The 16,693-nt window shown below is 50.6% G+C and overlaps 1 protein-coding gene across 1 annotated transcript in view; it reads right to left on the reverse strand.

Moving 5' to 3' along the window:
• Window positions 1-1,578: 1,578 nt before the first annotated feature.
• The window catches only part of ATP9A (ATPase phospholipid transporting 9A), a 128,005-nt gene continuing 112,890 nt past the window's right edge, over window positions 1,579-16,693 (reverse strand). The window contains exons 20-28 of the mRNA XM_028125226.2: window positions 14,374-14,463; window positions 14,108-14,252; window positions 13,203-13,267; window positions 11,744-11,899; window positions 8,600-8,664; window positions 7,069-7,177; window positions 5,410-5,467; window positions 3,307-3,510; window positions 1,579-2,050 (exon numbers count right to left, since the gene is read on the reverse strand). Of these exons, the coding sequence (XP_027981027.2) occupies window positions 1,914-2,050; window positions 3,307-3,510; window positions 5,410-5,467; window positions 7,069-7,177; window positions 8,600-8,664; window positions 11,744-11,899; window positions 13,203-13,267; window positions 14,108-14,252; window positions 14,374-14,463 (1,029 nt within the window). The 3' untranslated portion in view covers window positions 1,579-1,913. The remainder of the gene's footprint in view (window positions 2,051-3,306; window positions 3,511-5,409; window positions 5,468-7,068; window positions 7,178-8,599; window positions 8,665-11,743; window positions 11,900-13,202; window positions 13,268-14,107; window positions 14,253-14,373; window positions 14,464-16,693) is intronic.

The raw sequence follows: 16,693 nt of genomic DNA on the forward strand, positions 1-16,693 counted from the left end.
CTAGCAATAGTTCTACAAGCCCTACCTCAGGAGCCATCACCTGTGAAGAAGGCCAGTTTCAGGGTCTGCAAACTCAGAACGGAACGACTTAAGACTTATAATTGGACTTCCAAAAGCACAGATCGGAAATGTGAAACTGAGCCCCACGCTCCCCTCCCCTACCTATGAAACTCCATAACGTCACTCAGGAAGATGTCTGATGTGTTCGATCTTTCTAAGAGTTTGGGACCAAGGTCCTATTCCTAAATAACCATTCACTGCAACCTATATTCTCTGTAGGTCTTTTGTGTGTGGCAGGAATGGGTGGCACAGGAAGGCAAACGTGACTGCAGAAATGCACAATCTTAACACAGAAGCCACGTCTACAGCCAGCTTCCCAGTGCCTGAAACCTACGGCCATTTTATGAAGTTTTAAACGGGCAACATAAACACACGAGCGTATCGAGAGGGCTCCCCAGGGAAGGGGACCACCGCCTGTTCCTCCCACCCCCAACTCCCCCAGAACCGGATGCCCGGAGGGTAGTGGGCGCCGCCACCAGGCCGGAGCTCGGAGCCCTGAAGCCCACACAAGCAGGAGGGCTGAAGGAATTAATCCAAGTCCAAGATCTTGAGCACGGTCAGCTCTGGAAGATCGACCAGCCGAACCCTGGTGCCATGCATATGCGGCTGTGGCGCCGAGCGACTTGAAAACCCAAGAATGAATGCTTTGCCCTGCCCCGTGCAGGCCTTGCACACCCCCTTCCTCCTCTGAAGCAAGAAGCCACAGCTTTATGAGAAACACACATGCGTGTACTCTGTCCCTGTGGGGGAGGGATCTCTACCACCGCCTGCCTTCCAGCAAGTTCCCCTTGAAAGCTGTGGGCAGCGCGACGGAGCCCGGGCCTCCTCCCACCGGGGCAGCCACCGACAAACGATGCGCGGCAACACGTGAGACGCCTCTGCCTTTGTCATTCAGCCTCCTGATGGAAAACAGACTTGTGTGGAAGCCTCGAGCCCCCATCCCTGACCTTGCCCTCAGGACTCGGAGGGGCCCGGCCACATGTGCAGCGTCGTCTAAAGAATTAGTTGAGTCTCACTCTGTCGACACGTTTGGGAGCTGTTCGGTGGCACGTTTCCTGCTACAACAACTCTGCTGAAAACGTCTGAGGGTGTCCTCGGACGGCCAAAGGCTTGATAATTGTTACCAGGTCCAAACAAAGCAGGATAACACTTTTGAAATTCTTCTGCGAGGTGGCAGGTGGAGCTAAGTGAAGCGCTGGAGACGCTGAGTCCGAGGGAGGAGACCAGACTGCACTTACGGCCCGTTCTCTCACTCTCTCTCCTCCCATTTGCTTTGTGTCACTCTAGGGAGCCGGTGCGGAGGGCAGGAGTGAACAGCGCCACCTCGGACAGGATGTTCCGCATTTCCACCTTGAGATTACCGTCTGCATAACTTTCTACCAAAGTCACAGTCTTTTCCCGCAAACCTATACCAAGAGCTTTTACATTTCTCTGAAACAACCGGTTTTTAAGAGCGAGAAAGATGTAAAGAGTACACACACATTAGGATGGTTTAAAACAAAAACCACTCTACGATCGTCAATTAGAAACTTTTATCACATGACAACAAAATTCAAGTCATAGGAAGCTCGCACAGTGACCCATGTATAAATCTGTTAGCTGAGCCACCAGCTTTAACATATGTACATTCACCCCGGGCCGAACCGCCAGGGGCCCGAGCAGGCCCGCGTGGGCCCCTTCTAGGAACCTCCCCGATCATTCAGCGTCAGGACTCCGCGCAGAGCCTTTTCATGTCAAAACTGCACATGTTAGTGATTACTGCAAGATCCACAGGTGGCGGTTAAGAACAACGCAACTTGAACTCTGCCCACCAGGAGAGCGCAGAGGCTACTGTGCCCCGGGCCAGCACACGCCTACGATGTGAGCTTCGAGTAGCTGGGCGGGGAGAACCGTCTCCGCAGGTACTTGAGGACGTACAGGGGCAGACAGCTGACCAGAGTGATAACGGAGACCTTCCACAAGAACGACAAAGTGGCGATGAAATACACATCTGCAAGCAAACGGGAAGACAGCAGTGAGCAGGCAGAATGTTCCGGAAGGCGTGTGCAGCTCAGAATAGCCAGCATAATGATCCGGGGGGATGGGCGGGAGTTGTCTCCCGCCACCGACATATGGCTCCTGGCACTGGCCCGGTGCTTCCTGCGAGACCCCCAGCTCCCTCCCCTGACCTGCTTCTGCAGCTGAGTTCACTGACAGTCACTGAAATGCTGTTTCCAACACCAGGGAAAGAAAACGAGGGGCACAAACAATTCTTACAGGTGTTTCTGATGTGGAATCTGACAGCCAGGGTTTTTCTTTGTACACCCCGCCGCCCGAGAGCAGAAAGGCACTCCAACACCAGAAACGTTTTCCCTTCGCCTCTGGGATGAGCACCAAAGCCCAGGTCAGTGGGGCCTGAGGGCGGTGCCGAGTGGGAAATGGGGGTAGCCTCGGGGGGCTTCCAGATAAGCACAGGTGCCCCCTTCTGCTGCAGGACAGTAAGCCTGCAGTCCAGAGGGTTCTGCGAGAGCAGAGCACGGCCGTGGGCTTCCGCAGAAGTGGAGCTCAGGATGGGGAGCGGGCGGCTGGCACCGGCCGCGGCCCCACTGAGTGCCCAGCCATGGAGCCCACCCATGGCTGCCCAGCCGGCCCCGTGGCAGCTTCCCAAGGGCAGAGCTCAACACCCCCAAGCCACTGCACACACAGCAGGCACTGACAAAACCCATTCGGACAGACTCTCAGAACAAGTGTGAAACTCCTTGAGGACTTCACTTTTCACAGGATGCTCCTCCTACCTTTACCAGACCCTTAAGGACCGTTTGCTGATCAACAAGAGATGGAATCAGAGGTGCTTTCAGGGAATGGCGGAGTTTTTCCACCTCCTGATAAGGACAAATCCTGCGGGGTTATCACTTATTCATGAGCAAGACCTGGATGTCTGACCTCTCCATAGCCCCCCAGAGCCCAGCACAGTGACCAGCTCCCTCAAGAATCCCACCCGGTCTTTGCTGAATTACATGGGATCCCCTTCTAGGCCAGTTAACACAGTGTGCTTTTAAAAGGAAACCCTATTGACATCATGCCCGAAAACCTCTGTTCCAGGAAGCTGAGTCACAACTGCCACTTGCCCCAAGGGGACGCCAGTAACAAAATGGGGGCCACTGAGTGCCAAGGCCTGCTGGACAAAGAGCTCAGGATGAGTCCCGGGAGGCCCCCAGACCCCACTGCCAGGATGCAGCCCCAGGGTGGGGGGCGGGGGGCTCTTACCGATGAATTCGTGTAGGAACACCAGGGAGGCGATGTAGCAGGCCAGACTGAGCAGCTCAGCCACTGTCATGAGCCAATGCCACGTCTGGATCGTCAGGGCCACCATCAGCAGCTCAGTGAGGATCAGCGACGTGAAGGAAATCGCCACGATGTGCACGAACTCGGACTCAAACAGCAGCAGGGCCCCGTACATGATGGTGCTCCCTGCGAAGGCAGAGGAAGCCGGCGTCCCACCCCGCCCTGCCTGCCCGCAGATGCCGCCCCCCGCGCTCCCCGCCCAGGGCTCCTGGGGCTGCTCACAGGCGGGGGCTCCTTTTTGTTTATTTTCCGTTTAGACACGAAAGATGACACTTGCTAAATGAGGCTGACGAGTGCTGCTTTACGGAGATTTTAAAGAGGTGTCCCATTCTGGTTTCCCATTTTCCCTTTGGACCTTATATAATAAGGCGTCTATAATTGCAGGGGAGAGGAGAAGAGGGACAAAGAGGAAGGAAAGAGAGAAGGAGGGAGAGAGATGGAAAGAAGGAAAACGGAAGAGAGGCAGGGCAGAGTAACCATCTGGAGTGGATGCAACAAGAAAGAGAAATTTAAGCTTAAATCTATGATTTAAAATGACAGAGGTAAGCAGTCACAAAAAGGCAAATACTGTGGATGTTCTACTTCTAGGAGGTATCTAAAGTAGTCACACTGGAGGAATTGAAAGGGAAGGGGGAATGGGGACAGAGTTTCAGCTTCCCAAAGATGAAAAAGTTCTGGAGATCTATTCTTACAACAATGTAACGCTATAAATGTACAATGTAACTCACCGCTGTGAATACACTGCACACTAGTGAACTGTGCCCTTAAAAAGAGTTAAGATGGTGAATCTTAGGTCATGTGTTTTTTTAGCCACCACCCCCCACACACACACAAAATGACAGCGGTAACCCAGAGACACTCAGTGTCATGCCCCTAGAACAGGGCAAGAAAGGAAAGTGGAGGAGGGTACAGCTGTTTTTCTAGCACAGCAGAACCAGAGACGGTGATGGTGCTCGCGTAGATCCCAACTACAAGCAGCACAAAAATATTACTAGATGCTAAACCCCAAAACTCCTCAAGCCACTGCCTACTGTGACAGGGTTCAAGATGGAGGGGTGACATGGAGCTTCCCTGTTCATTATCTATGAACTTCTATACATAAAAGGTAGCTGCAAAAATCTATGCATACATTATGCTCTGATGGAGTTCTTAAAAAAAAAAAAATTCCTCTATTTTTTAATGACAATTTAACCTCCTGCCAACAATTTTAATGGTTTCTACACCTTTTGGTTGGATGTCCCATCAGTAAGACCTCCCAACATACAATGTATATCTGTAAATTGTATGTTGGTACCTGGGCTGACATAGACAGATATCAGGACCACTGCACAATTATGTGCACATTATAAAACATACCTCAAAATAGAAATAAACACCAACAAAGGTTTTGATATTTTCTTCTCCTATACTTGTAAGTCATCTTACAAAATCTCTGCAATCTGAGGGACCCTCCCTGGAGGCCACTGAGGTAAATACATCTTTCAAAAACCAGAACTTGACCTCCGAAAAAGTATTAGAACATTCCAGAAAAGCTAACACTTTCTGTTACAATAATTTAAGCCCCTTGTCAGGTTTTGAGTAGTATCCCTTATCTTTTTTTTTTTTTAAGATTTTATTTATTTATTTGACAGAGAGAGACACAGCGAGAGAGGGAACACAAGCAGGGGGAGAGGGAGAAGCAGGCTTCCCGCGGAGCAGGGAGCCCGATGCAGGGCTCGCTCGATCCCAGGACCCTGGGATCATGACCTGAGCCGAAGGCAGATGCTTCACGACTGAGCCACCCAGGCGCCCCTCCCTTATCTTTTTCTCGGACTTTATCTCATGAGGCAGATGGCACCACCTCACAGATCTATCACCGTGCTGAATGTTCCAGTCCTTAGAACACGCCAAGCAGGGCCTCCCTTGGGGCACACTGTCCCGCTCCTTAACCAAATTTCAGGGTTCCAGCTTCTTCTCTTCATGTTCTATGGACAACAGAAAAGCTGACCCTTAGCACAAGACAACAGGTGGTCTCGCTTTCCTTACCTTGATAGATGCTAATCAAAACCCATATTAAGAAGGTCTTGTAGGACAACGGTCTTCCCTAAATGAGAAAGCGAGAAAGAGCAGGTTACTACCGTGCTTGGCTCCTCCACTAATGAGGCAACCTGCCTGTTTCCATCAAAAAAAGTGTCTTGCATGTATCTGAACACATTCGAGAAATTACATTTTTTAAGAATTGATATTAAGTGGAAATAAATCTGATCTTCAGTAAAATTCCTTGAGGACAAATAAAGGAAATCATACACACACACACCACACACCACATACCACACACACACACACCACACACACACCACATACACACCCACACCCACACACCACACACACACCACACACACACCCACACCACATACACACACACCACACAGACCACATACCACACATACACACACCACACATACACACACCACACACACTCCACATACCCCACACAAACCACATACCACACACACCCCACATACCACACACACACACCACATACCACACATACACCACGCACACCACATACACACCCACACACACCACCCAGACCGCATACCACACACACCACACACACACACACCACATACACACCCACACCCACACCACATACCCCCACACACACACCACACAGACCACATACCACACACATACCACACACACACCACATACCACACATACACACAGCACACACACACCCCACATACCACACACACACCACACACCCCACATACACACACACACCACACACACCACATACCACACACACACCACACACACCACATACCACACAATCACACACACCACATACCACACAATCACACACACCACATACACCACATACCACACACACACACAGCACATACCACACACACCACAGAACACACACACACCACAGAACACACACCACATACACACAGCACATACCACACACACACATCACACACACACCCCACATATTACACACACACACCACATACACACACATCACACACCACACATACCACACACACCACACTCACACACATCACACATACACATCACACACACACACCACATACACATCACACACACACACAGCACATACCACACAAACACATCACACACACACACCACACATACCACACCACACACACACCACATACCACACACACCACATACACACACACACACCACATACCCCCACACACCCCACATACACACACACACCACACACACCACATACCACACACACACCCCACACACGCTTTTTTACACACACACCACATACCACATACACACACACCCCCCACACACACCCCACACATGCTTTTTTTACACACACACTTTTTTTGGAAGTGTACACAAGGACGTTTCCAGGAGCAGGCATCAGCTGCAGCTGCAGGATGGAACCATCAGGACTTTCTTTTAAAGTTGTTAGTTGGTCTGTTTGCAGTTTACGTATTATTGTACTGTTTAATATTCTTTACACGTGCATATACTACTTTCTTAAGGAAAAAAAAAAATCCCATGCCTTCCTCTGAAAAACCACCAGTTCAAATCAGTATATTCAAACCAGATATGCAGGGTCTGTGTGAAATAAATTAAAAGTAGGGAGAGAGAAGGGGAAGGAGGGGTAAGGAGGAGGAAGGAATGAGGAAGGGAAGCGGGAGTCCAGTGAACCTTGAGGAGATCCTTGTAGAGCTCAGGATACAGCATGGCAACTTCCGACTTGACATCTTTGTCCAAGACCAGAGAAAACACAGGAAACATGGTGTAAATGGTGGAGTACCTGAGAGGGAGGGGGCAGAAATCACCACAGGTAAGACCCAGCCGAAGGAATATGAGCAATTTGTTTCTCCAGCCTCTGCAGCCCAATTTCCATTCATTCCTTCAACAACCATCCACTGCGTGCTTATTCTGTGCCAGGGCTGGTTTTAAGCACGGGAGATTCAGATGAAAAACAGACGGAAACATCTGCCCTCGGAGAGCTTTCATGCTAATTACTGAGTCAACAAAGTCAGTAAACTACACTGTGTTGCAGGTAAGTGCTAAGAAGTAAATTCTAATGGGGAAGAGGGAAAGAGACATGGGGGTGGTGTGATTTTAGAGAGGGTGCCCAAAGGATGTGGCATTTGAGTAAACACCCATAGAAGGTGAGAGGCAGTCATGCCCAAATGGAGGGAAGAACATCCCAGGCAGCGAGAGCATCGCGTGCAAAGGCCCTGAGGCGAGAGTGCGACTTGTTTGAAGAACAGCAAGGCAGCCACTGCAGCTGGAGCTGAGTGAGTGAGGGGCAGAGAGAAGGAAATGGGAACAGAGAGGGACAAGGGGTCCAGTCATGGAAGGCCACAGGGAGCCCCTGCCTACACTCTGGCATGTTCTTTCGTTCTTCTGGGACCTGATAAAAGACAGTCCACTTGTCCAATTAGAAGCAAGCAGAATTCCACTGCTGACTCTCAGACCGAATGGGCCAACATAAAAAGAAGGCAGGCATCCTTCGTAAGACTCTCCCCCGGGGTCAGCCGGCCTTTCTATGCTTCCCACCTCTTCACGACCAGGAGTGCACCCTACATGCGTCTCCATCTAGGGTGTGTGGTAACCAAACTCCACCTACCTGGGCAATTCACAGACTGAGCACATTCTCTGAAGGATCAAAAGGAACGTCATGAATTCCAAGTCAGGAATGGGGCTGGGTTTGAAGGCAGCAAATGTCCAAGTGACACCCTAGTCTAATAGGTCAGTGGCACACAGCAATGAAGGTCCGTTAGGCGCATCCCCCAAGAGAGCAAGGCTCTGGCCCCGCCTTACAGACCCAGCGGCACAACGTTCTACCGGGGTCCACAGCAGGGAGGGTACTTTCCAGGGCTCCCCTTTCACTTTTTCTAAGACCCCAATGAAATCACTGAGTCTGAACCTTCAATCTTGCTTTGGTTGCCAATCACCGATCAGCTCAGACTCTCATGGGCAAACATTTTTCCATCTCCAGGTACAGACGGCCAAGTGCTATGAACCACAAACATATTGGACTCTACTTCCTCAATCTGGTTACAGGCTGGCCAGTTCAAAAAAACTAATGAAAATTCGAGAAGGTTCTGAACTGCATCGCGGACAACTTGGGGACCAAACAGTCTAGACAGCATGTTTCTTCTCTCATCTGTGGCATTTTAGGGAGGTTTCATAAAAAATTAATACCCTGCCTAGATTTCCTTACCCAATGATGAGGAATCCTTGATAGAGAGGAACGGAGGCAAAGTAAAACACGGAGGAAAAGACAGCCTGTGCCAACGAGAAAGGAGGATGTTACCGAAAATCATGACAAAATCCCTATGCTTATATAATAAAATAACACCCAACACTTAACATGGCACAAACTTTCCTAGCACCGTTGTGAGTGCTTTAAGGACATCAGCTCATTTCACAATTGCAACCACCTTATGAGGTAGGTACTGTTATCATCAACCCCTCGTCACAGATGACAAGAGTAAGGCACAGCAAGGTTAAGGGACCTGCCCAAGATCACACAGCTCGTAAGTGACGGGAGCCAGGAGTCATTCCCAGGTGGTTTAGCTCCAGAGACCCTCTGTGAACATAGACTTTAACTGACACAGGCTGGACCCAGGAATACTCTGTGTGATCTCCGTGAATCCCCAGAACCACCCATGAGAGCAAGTCCTCCTATCACCTGCATTTCACAGGAGGGGAATCTGAGCAGGTAAAGGGCACTGCAGGGCTGAAGCCCAGCTCTGTCTCCAGAACCCACAGTCCTGAGAGCTCAGAAGCACCACCTCTCTGGGCTGCGACCGATAAACAAGTTTGCGGAGGTACGGACACAGAGGTAGAAAGAGTCCCCCACTTGAGGATGTACACCAGTTACCCTGGAGGTGGGGCGGCAGAGAAGGCATGTCCATGTCCCTTCTTACAGGACACATTTTACTGTTTCTGGAAATTTTTACAAAGAGCCCACAACCTGCTGCCTTTGTTAGACAAGAGCAATAAAGACACTTCCAAACCCTCCCTGAAATGTCTGCTTCCTGACTTGGAAAACAGCAGCTACTGGCAGTGAAAACCAGGCTGGGGAGATAAAATCGGACTTGATGCTCCGTTACACTTCCTTCTCTGGGCATCGACAGGCTAACAGAAGGAAAGTGGCCTCAAAGCTAATTCCTATTAGTATAAAACCAAAAAGAGGCCAGAGACAGCTAGAGGCTTTTCAAGAGCTGTATACAAGCAAGAGCCCAAGCCAGCCTGGTGATTAGAAAGGGTGTGTGACCAGAGGTGTCTCCCCCAATCACCTGCGGATCAGGTCCTGGGCAGCCCCACCGGCACTTTGGTCATATTTCAGAACTGGAAGGTGAAAGCCACCTTTCAAATGACTTTTCACCTCAGCTGGGCTGTGGCACAGAAAGGATGGTTGTAAAAATGTCAAGAATCTGGTGTTTAGTTTCGTAAATCAACGTCAAGAACCTCCTTCCTCTAAAAGGGCCGGGCTGGCCAGAAATCCTTCATCTTGGAGAGAACACTTAAGGGAAAAGAAAACACTACGGCCACATCTATCGAAGAGACCAACGCCAAGGTGCGGTTCTAACAGGGACATGCCCTTAGCCAGCCACTTTCAGCACAGTGGACAGGGGTGAAGGGCCTTTTTCCATAGCCCCAAAGAACAATTTCCCATGGAAAAATTCCCTGGAATTTTTTTCTAAATTGATGTTCAGAGTAACAACATACAGGCTTTACAGAAGTCAGCTCACCCAGCCCAGCTTATGTGTGCATGCCCAGGGACAAGCTGATTCATCTCCCAGTGATTACACCATAGCGATATCTATGAGCTACCATGAAAGTACAGATGTGGTCTGATGAACCGTAACAGCTGTTTGGGTGTAGATTGCATTGATAAAAATCACTTAAAGGCTCCTATGCTCACAAATGCAAAAGATATCGAAAACATAAAATCAACCCCAGAAGGCAAGGAAGAAGCCAGAGGAGGGGGAGGCTCATGTACACAGAACAGCATCACTTCAGCTACTTGGAAAGGCAGGATGCCTTTTATATGGTAATTAAGTGCCTTTCCCACAGATTAAAATGTCACCTTACTGGATACATCATCCTGTTTGGTTTTTATGAATAGAGGCAAGGATGCCTTCTGCACTTGACACCTTATAGAACTCTACTTCTCAAAGTAGCCTTGTCCGAGAGGCAAGGCAGGTCTTACCATCTCCATTTCACAGATGGAAGACTGAGGCCCAGATGGGTAAAATGACTTGCTAAAGGTCTCAGAGATATTTAGGGGTGTGGTCAGAAAGAGATGTGGGTTTCAAGTCACATCATCCCTATGTTCTCACTACTTAACTGCGATATTTTCACCAAATGTCCATGAAGGTAATCAGTCAATAGTTCTTCAACACCCAAGTGTTTTCTTCCCCACCCTCTGGCCTTCCTCCTAGTGTACACCTAATCGCTACAGCCTGATGACGGATGTTAAAGGAGCTGGTGAGACAGAAGGTGGGGAAAACACTCTAGAATCCTTTTGTGGGGAACAAGATGGGAACAAGATGTTACTCCTGAGAAGACGAACAATCAAGACAACCCAGCTTGACTCTCACCCGCGATGGCTGGAGGCAGAACTGTGACACCGGGGGCCCCTCAGGCTATGCTGCCCCACCCGAGAGCCCATGCAAGCCGAGGCAGTGGCGGCCTCCATGGATCGAGGGCACTCAAGGAGACACCGTGATGAAGGGCTCTGCAGTCCCCCCCCCCCCGCCGATGTAGACTAAACCCCCGAGGGACACTGCACACATTTCTCAGCCTCGTGGAGGCTCAGGCTCCCCATCTGTACAATGGGCACAGGCTACTGTGACGACTGCACGAGACACTGCATTGTGAACATGGAGCCGGGCATCCAGGGTGTAGGAAGAGCTCCAGAAAATCAAGTTCTTCTTTTGTGGTTATTCTCTGCTGGCCCTCATGTGTGCATTTGGGAAACCTAGGACCAGAGTATTCACCTAGCATTTCACTCTGCATGCTTCCCTCTGGCAAAGCAATCCTAACAACTCTGGGCATTGACACCACACCTCCCCCCTGCCAAGCCCTGGACAGCCACCCCTGCTGATGCTTGCAGCCACCCCCCGCAAGCCAGGATGGCCTGCCCCATCCACCAGAGGAAGGATCTGAGGCAGTCCAAGGTCTATCAGCCAGAATGTGGCCAGGTAGGGATCTAAACTGGTCAGGTGGGAAAATAAATTCCGTAAGTGAAGCAAGAGACTGGCCAGGGAGGGTAACAGCTCCAAAGCCCGCTCTAGCCCCAGGCTCTGCCCCTGCCGGCCCCGTGCCCGCGTGGGGCGGCGGAGCGCCTGCCCACCTGCATGGTGCTGATGCAGAGGCTCCGGTGGATCACGAACTGGCTGAGGGCGGCTGAGCGCTTGTAGCTGTTCCGGCCGTGCACCGTGAGCAAGCGGCCGAGGTGCTGGAACTGCGTGACGGAGAAGTCTGCGGCCAGGGAAGCCTGCTTGCCCTCCTGAAATCCGCGTGAAATTGGGCACCGTCAGGAGCACAGGTCAAGGCAAGCACTTTTTTTTTTTTCATTGAAAAAGCAAGACACTGTGAGAAGATCTTTGGAAAAACTTCAATGAAGAGCTTCTTTGGTTTCAAGCTGTGCTCGGTTAGTGATCTAAGTCCAGATGTGATTTAAAAAGAGGAATTTATTCTGAAAAAATTCTAAATCACAGACAGTTATAATCTGGAGGCCAAGTGGATCTAGTGTGAAGCCTTGGCGGGTAGGCCCACCCTATGACGTGTATTAGAAGCAGAGGACCGTCAGAGATAGGCACTTGACAGCGCTCCGTCCCTCTAAGTGGGGTGTGAGGCTGGGAGGGCGCCGAGCCTACTAACACCACCAAATGGGACATTCCTGAGCGCACAGCTTCGCACATTTGTAGACGTGCAACCATTACAATTCTCTGATTTCAAAAGCTGCATGACGGGTGCCACTAGTGGGGCAGACCGGCATTAAAAGAGTCCGTTCCAGTAACATCTCACTCAAAGATCACTGAATTCTGTAACTTTGAATAACTGTCAACGGGATGAGAACCACAAGACCAGAAAGGGTGGAAAGAGGAATACAAAAATGTTTGCATTAAGCCCAACTCATGAAGCTATGGAACAAAGTGCATAAGACAGCATCTCCGGCCCTCACTAAGGACCTCTGTACTCTTGTTTTACACAAAGCTCTAACAAACCTGGTAACCAATCTTCTTGCCTATCGTCATTTAGAGGTCACAAATTAGGACAGAGGAAACTGTAAGAGGCAAGTACATAGGCGACAAGGACAGAAAGAGAAAAACTATTATAACACACCAACTTTTTAAAAATGCAGCTTTTAGCGAGGGGCAGACCGTGCCACATTCCTCCCTAATCTCCAAGACATCCACACACGGCGTGATGACTGATGCTTTTATGGACACCATGACAACGGCCGTGGGAAAGTGCCAAGTACGTTCACTGTGCCCTAACAATATAGCAAAACACTCTTTTTTTTTTTTTATTTAAGTCTTGGCATGTGAAAAACCAGCACTTGTTGTCTGTAAGATGGAGTGATGTAGATCTCCGTCCGACTCCCACGTAATAATATCAGGTGATCATGTTTCATGGTTCTTTATGCTTCATGATGCGAATCTAGAATTTTCAGGAGCATCAAAGCTATGTTTGGAGGGAAAAAGAAGCTCCAGCTGGTGAAGCAGAGCAGCTACGACGACCCGACACCCTCGTACCGACTACTCGGCAGTGAGCAGCCCCCCTCCACGCCCCACACCCACACTCACCTTCCCCTCGACCCCCACGCCGCAGTCAGATTCCTGAATCATGCTGACATCATTGCCTCCATCACCTGTGGGCCGCATGGACCAGAGAGAAAAGCCGGGAAATTGGGGAGAGGCGAGAAACAGGATCCCCACATTTCATCCTTACTTTGAATCATCATGCACGATTTGCCTTTTACTGAGTGCTTGCTTATTACTAAGAGCCTTTTCTGCCCTGCTCCATTTAATCATTCCCACGCCCCACAGTATCAGCTTCCTGTCTCATAGACAGAGCAGCTGGGCGTCAGAGGAACCCCAGGTGACTGGCGGGAGCCCCAGCCATCGAGCAGCGGCAGGGGGACCGTGTCCACACCACACCAGTGTTCACAGCCACCGCACCCCTGCCTGGGAGGTGCGGGGCGCCACATCCCATCAGGATCAGTGACGGACTCTACACTTACTGAGCCTATACTGTGCCCTGTGGCCAGTGCTTTTTAAATCTACCCCTTTTCCAGCCTCATCAGCACCATTTGAGTGCTTATGACCCCATTCTACCAATAGGCAGACTGAGGCTCCGCCGGGCACTGGGGCTAAAAGCAGCACAGACGGGAGCCCAGATCCAGCTCCACCATGTGTGGTCCACAGCCCTTTGCAACACTGCTTCCTGCCTCCCAAGCAAAGAAAGAGCAAGCTCAGGAGAAAAGCCCTAGAGCACGCTTATCTCCACTTACTCAAAGGGAAATACTAAAAATAATAATAATAACAGAGCCAAAGTCTGTTGGGAGAAAAGAGCATGACCTACATGAAGTGGCCTGGGGATCTGAGGAACACAGCAACCGAGTCTGACCACCCTTACAGAAAGGGACCCGGTGCAGCAGTGGTGGCCGGGGCGGGGGGGGGGGGGTGGGGGGGGGCAGCTGCCTGCCTACCCACTGCGCAGGTGAGCTTCCCGGTGCGTTCCTGGAGCAGGCGCACGATCTGGGCCTTCTGGGTGGGGGTGCAGCGGCAGCAGACCACAGCTGGGCACTGGCAGGCCAGCTCCATGAACTCATACTCATAGTACTTGAGGCAAACCTGGGGGGAGCGGGGGAGGCGGAGGGGGTGGGTCAAGCGAGGTCCCCGCCCCCGCCCCCCCCGAAGCAGGAAGGGGCGCACAGTCCTGGGAGGACCCCGCCGGCGCGGTCCCTGCACCCACCTCCAAGGAGTCTCCAGAGATGACCAGGGCACAGTCATGCTTCCTGCGGAAAGCGTTCAGCTCGAGATGGGCCTCACTGCGGTTGGTCACCTGGAAGGGAACGGAGGGGTGGAGAAGGCCTTGCTCTCCCGAGATGGAAGAACAACAAACAGCGGCTTCCTGAAGCCGGGATGAAGACAATGGCCACCCCAGCCAAGGACCCCTGCCCCGCCCCTGCCACCAGACCCAGAGCCAAATTAAACCGTGTTTGTTATGATTCTGTGGGAAGTGGGACAGCCTGTATACCAACTATCACCTTGCATTGCCCCCAGGACGGCTGTGACCCACGTAATAAAAAAAAAAAAAAGCTAAACATGACCCCACTTTCATTGTGTGCCAGGCACTGTGCTAGGCACTTTCCATGGATTTTCCCCATTTACTTCTCACAACAACCCTACAAGATGCATAATGATAACAGAAACACTTTTACACGTAAGGAAACGAAGATGCGGCAGAGCCGTGAGCCTGCCCCAAGTAACACATCTAGGGGGCTGTGAAGCAGGCGTCAGAAGCCAGGCATCTAGCAGGGTGGCCAACTTTTCTGTAACACACCAGATGTTACACACTGCAAGCTCTGGGGACCCCACAGTGCTCGTCAAAACGACTCGACTCTGCTGTTGTAGCGCCAAAGCAGCCCTGACCCTCCCCCTGCTCGTGTTCGCTCTCTCAGATAAAAATCTTAAAAAAATGAAATAAAACTTTATTTACAAAAGCAGGTGGCACATGGACTGTCGTTTGCAACCCCTAAATATACAGAATGTAGAGAATACAGAATATATAAGACATACAGTTGATTCTCATTATTTTCAGTAGTTACACTCGATAAAGTCGCTGTGAACACTGACTTAGCAAATAAGGAACCATTCATTGCTCCTAGGGGAAATACGGACGAGGTTCCTATGAGCCTTTGGCCACAACATTTTTGTCAATCAATATATAACCTTGTTTTATATGTGTTTCTAGTTAAACCCATCTTTTTTGTTTTTTTAATATTTTATTTAGGGAGAGAGAGCATGCAAGCAGGGGGAAGGGCAGAGGGAGAGGGAAAACAATCTTAATTGTTTTTTCAGCAAAGAGCCCGACCCAGGGCTCGATCTCACGACCCTGAGATCATGACCTGAGCCGAAATCAAGAGTCAGATGTTTAACTGATGGAGCCACCCAGGTGCCCCTAAACACATCTTCTGAAATACATATTGTTGACTCATGAACACTGAACTCCTAACCAACAGCATTCTAACTCATGCCTAAAGGAAGCCCATCCAACACACATACGTTCTCCATAGAGCACATCGGAGCCCTCCTGCGCTTCACAACACTAGACAGCACTCCAGCACTGTGCTGGGAGGGAGGATTTTAAACAGTGAAATCACTGACAGCACAAAAATAAAAAAAAAAAAAAGTGGCCCTGCACAGACCGTGAAGTACGCTCATGTGCAGTAGAGGGCAGAGAAGGCAGGGAATCGCCTTGTGTGACCCCAGCTGGGAATGTGCACATCAGGCAACAACGATTTCTCTCTGCTCTGCACATGTCCATGGAGGACTCTGAGAGAGCCCTAAGGACTGATTTCTGGGTTAGGAATACATTTTAGTTAAGTAAGTGCATTTGCAAATCTGGAATCCATGGCTAATAAAGACGAACTGTATCTGTCTCTACACAACACTACTGGGGCCAGTCCCCAAACTGCCGGATCTCCTGTAGGCGGCGTGTACCACGGACCAAAGGCAGGGGGTCGAGGGGACACTCCTGGGACCGGCAGAGAGCCCCTCCATTCTGGGCGTGAGGGCTCTGGTTTCAGGAGCAGGACTGGTGCATCCTGCCCGGAGGGGACCTCCCGCTCCTCACCTCCCAGCTCCGTCAGGCTGATCCCAGCCCTTGGCTTCTAGCCTCGAGCAGCTCCTTGTGGCTGCACTGTTGGGGGTCAAGGGCTTGCCGCAAGGGCAAGACACAATTTCCCATTTGCCCACCCACTATACCTCCTTCTAAAGACTCCTAAAGGCTTCCTTCAGGAGGGCAGACAGGCCACTATCTGTGATCTGGAATTTACTTCTTATCCAAGGACTTGGTCTTCAAGGGTCCAGGGGCATCTGGGCTCATATGTACAATTTTCCACGTATGGGCCTAGCTGCATCCTTCATCCCGATTGTGTCCTGCATCAGCTCCTCAAATGGACCATGACCCCCACCAGGTTAAGAACCCAGGGCTGTACTAGGCCCGCACTACCTCCGGAAGGAAGCCTGCAGCTTCCCCAGGGCCCCTCAGTAATTTCCCCCGGCAAACC

Source organism: Eumetopias jubatus, unplaced genomic scaffold (genome assembly GCF_037043125.1).
Source record: "Eumetopias jubatus isolate StellerSeaLion01/CBP00866 unplaced genomic scaffold, mEumJub1_p1.0 scaffold_9, whole genome shotgun sequence".
Classification (NCBI taxonomy): domain Eukaryota; kingdom Metazoa; phylum Chordata; class Mammalia; order Carnivora; family Otariidae; genus Eumetopias; species Eumetopias jubatus.